This window comes from Labeo rohita, chromosome 5 (assembly GCF_022985175.1).
Source record: "Labeo rohita strain BAU-BD-2019 chromosome 5, IGBB_LRoh.1.0, whole genome shotgun sequence".
NCBI lineage: Eukaryota > Metazoa > Chordata > Actinopteri > Cypriniformes > Cyprinidae > Labeo > Labeo rohita.
Genome location: NC_066873.1, coordinates 41,135,144 through 41,138,993, shown reverse-complemented (window position 1 = coordinate 41,138,993; position 3,850 = coordinate 41,135,144). Strand labels below are relative to the sequence as shown.

Genomic DNA, 3,850 nt, shown 5'->3' with positions numbered 1-3,850 from the left:
TTTAGTTTGTACTTTCCTTAACTGTACTTATATAATTAATACCTCAAATATCAAATAAATAAATAAATGAGTAATTAAAAAAATAATATAAGACGTCTGTAATGCAATTATATAATAAACATGATAATATAAGCCTCACTTCTTGTCATAGTTCAAAAAGCCAAACATTAATATGTTCATATCGTAAAATAAAGTTGCACAACACTTTGTCATTTATAAATGTAAAAACATCCCACCATAACTTCTTTGTATATTGACAATACCAGAAAATATGAGGTACACTTTCTGGTTTAATGAACAAAATGATCAATATCTATACCTTAAATCTGGTTTTAAAATATTTAAATTCCTCAGACGTCAATTACGCAGCGCCTTACGTATAACGCGATGTCACGTTGTATGTGTTGTTTTTCTCAACGCTGGTACGGATCGACCAATCACCGTCGTTTATAATTACTTAGTTTTTTTCAAATATATCATCTTATAGCGATTACAAGCACAATACCTATTGTTTTTTAGTTATAAAATCATTTAAATTAATATATTTAAAATAATATACTATTTAGTGTTCACACGTCTCAAATACAACAAGCGTTTTTGATTTTGACTATCCTTTGTGTCGTATTCCTTTAAGCAGCTTGTCATTGGACTATCGACCAGTGACGCTCAAGTTGTCTAAAGGGGAACATACTTACTGAACAGTTGATTATGGCTGGCAGACAGGCAGTTAAAGCGTACTTGGATCTCCTATCGCAGCCATGCAGGGCTCTACTAATATTCCTGAAACACAACAAAATACCTCATTCGGTGGAACTTATTGCGTTACGAAAAGGTGAGCAACTTTGGTGTGAGTATGCTGTACAGTGGAGACAGCGTAGTGAGCATTTGTAAAGTCCAGGTGGCTTGAATCCAAGCATGTACAAAGGTGATCCTGCAGATGTACGTAGCCCATCTATATTTAAGAACTTTGCATGCTTTGTATTATTTTTTAACTTTATCATACTTTAATGCCCTTGAATCTCTAGGGCAGCATAAAACACCTGAATTCACCAAACTCAACCCAATGCAAAAAGTGCCAGTGTTGGATGACAATGGATTCGTCCTTACTGAGAGGTAGGAAGAGACTAACCTCTGGAATTAAATTTTTTATTGCTATTAGTAGCTGTAGTAGCATTTTTATTTGCATTGTTATTTCTATTATTAACCATCCTCTGTGACAGTGATGCCATATTGAAGTATCTGGCAACAACCTACAATGTCCCTGATCACTGGTACCCCAAACTGCCAGAGAAGAGAGCCCGAGTGGACGAGTACGCAGCCTGGCATCATGTGAACACACGTTTGCACGCTTCCACAGTCTTTCTGCAAGAGGCAGGGCTTGATATGCGGCTAGTTGACTTTTCAAGCAGTGATGTCATTCTTCATCTGATACTATTTTGTTTATCTGTTTTAAATTGTACAGGTTATATTTCCAATGATGGGACAGCTGAAAAATGACGCAAAGTTTGAAAAGGCACTGAGAGACCTGGATGGCACACTGGACATGCTGGAAAACATGTTTCTGAAGAGACAGGCCTTCCTGTGCGGTGATGACATCTCATTGGCTGACCTGTTAGCAGTTTGTGAGATCATGCAGGTAAGAACTGAAGTTAGGCTTGTTTGAGATGCGCCTCGCCTTGCCTGAAATGTAGGCGAGAGTAGGCGGCTGCAGTGAGGGGAGGAGTGAAATAAGCGCAGTCAAGACGGACAGTTCTGACCTCTTGAAATGGAACAGATACCTACGAGATCAAAGACGGATATCGCGTTATCACACTCACGTCATGTGTTGCTGATAAACATGATATAATTTCAGCTCTGTTGTTTTTATATGAAAATACATATGATGAACAAGACACTCAAAGTGCTTGCTACTTAATTCCATACGAAAGGCGTATTTATCATCGATTTTACTTTAATACAAACGTGTATTTTACATGTTTATAAAAATATGACAACAATCATATATCTCACGCAGAGATCGCAGTGGCATAGTGTTTGGGAATATTCATGCACAATTTAAACACATAACCACATGATATTAGACTAAAAAATAAAACATTTTAGAAAAGAACGGCAACATCACAGTTGTCTGAACCAATGAGCATTAAGCTGTGTCGTCATCCAGGCATTTCCCATCGTGCTTTTGGTCAGCGCAGTCGGTGGAGGGCTACTGCACTCGACTGCTCAATCCGACACAGCCGCCTCGCCGTCGCGAGAGTTTTTTGGCACACGTCAGCATGACATCAGAGCAGGGCGGACGTAACTCGGACACATTTATTACCAGCATGCATCTTGCGGTGATCACCAGTGATCGATTCTGCGCAGAATTTGCTCATCTAAACGAGCCTGTTGACTGCATTTAGAGACGGTTATGCATCATTCATTAGGACAAAAACTGAATATTAATGCACAACATTAACACACATGAGCCAATTTGATTGTCTCTTTCAGCCGATGTGCAGCGGGAGGGACATTCTGAAGGACAGACCCAAACTACTGAGCTGGAGGAGCAGAGTCCAGTCAGCGCTGTCAGACTCCTTTGATGAAGCTCACTCTGTTGTCTATCAAATAAAGCAGAAGCTCTCAGCTAAACTGTAAAAAAATCAACTCTCTATTCACAACAGTTAATTGTATAAGATTATATGCCACAAATTATTTATTTAATATGACTAACATGAAAAGCTGTTGTAATTTACTTTGTGGGATTAAGGATGCATCTACGTTTGCTCAAGATCATGTTTGATTAATATATGGCTTGAAAAGTTTAGTGAACATTTTTGTTCCCATAGTTTTTGCCTTTTCAAATATCTACACAATGTGGTAGTGTGGTTTGCTAAATGAATAAACCTAATGGTTTGTGATGATTTAAATATAAGTGAAGGAGCAGAAAATGTAAACGCATTTTATTGCTGCACAGGCACTGGTGAAAGTGTATGAACATCAAGACCCAGGTTTGCTCTTGAATGATGTTTGCCTTCTCACTCTTGTGCCTTACATTTCTGATGAAATTGTCCAATTAAAATGGTTTCTGTTAATAAACTTAATGTTTCATATCTTATACACGCATGACACAAACATCCTTCTAAAAATGTTGTAATTTTTCCTGAATTCTAAACAGTGACTTTTAAAAAAAATGTTTTTGAAATTATTATTTTTTTAAGAACCTCCACTCTCTAAGAAAATAAGAAACAAATAACTTTTTTTTTTTCAAAAATATTATTTCTGAAAAATCAATAAAAACTGACTGATTAAAGTCCAGTTCCAGAACAAAAATTTACATATAATGTACTCTCAAAAAATTCCCATCTCATGTTCTCCCTCCACTTCAAAATCGTCCTATATCGCTTTTTTTTTTTTTTAAGGGTGTTTGGTCTTTGTATGTTCACTTTGCAAAGACTGGGTCGGTACTTCTGCAGCGATGTAGGATGATTTTGAAATTATTTTTGAAGTTACGATTGGAAATCGAAAATACAATTGGAGTTTTCGACATACCCTAACTGTCTTGAGTCAGAATACACAGAGTTAAGGAAGAGCAAGACGAGACGAGCGTTTGAGATTAAAAAGTATATAAATTGTATTTTTTTTAATGAAAATAACCAATCGTTTTGCTAGATAAGACAACACTGCATTTGGGATCGTTTGAAGCTGCATTTAAACTGCATTTTGGAAGTTAAAAATCGGGCCACCATAGCAGTCCATTATATGAAGAAAAATCCTAAAATGTCTAACTCAACAAACATAATATCTTTACGACTGAAGAAAAAAAGACATGAACATCTTGGATGACAAGGGGGTGAGTACATTATCTGTA

The 3,850-nt window shown here is 36.6% G+C and overlaps 1 protein-coding gene across 1 annotated transcript; it reads left to right on the top strand.

Moving 5' to 3' along the window:
• Nucleotides 1-658: 658 nt before the first annotated feature.
• Nucleotides 659-3,078, top strand: gstt2 (glutathione S-transferase theta 2). The gene is made up of 5 exons (XM_051108779.1): nt 659-832; nt 1,026-1,113; nt 1,221-1,371; nt 1,463-1,636; nt 2,491-3,078. The coding sequence occupies exons 1-5, from the start codon at nt 709-711 to the stop codon at nt 2,635-2,637; spliced, it is 684 nt and encodes a 227-aa protein (XP_050964736.1). The 5' UTR covers nt 659-708; the 3' UTR covers nt 2,638-3,078.
• The last annotated feature ends 772 nt before the right edge of the window (nt 3,079-3,850 follow it).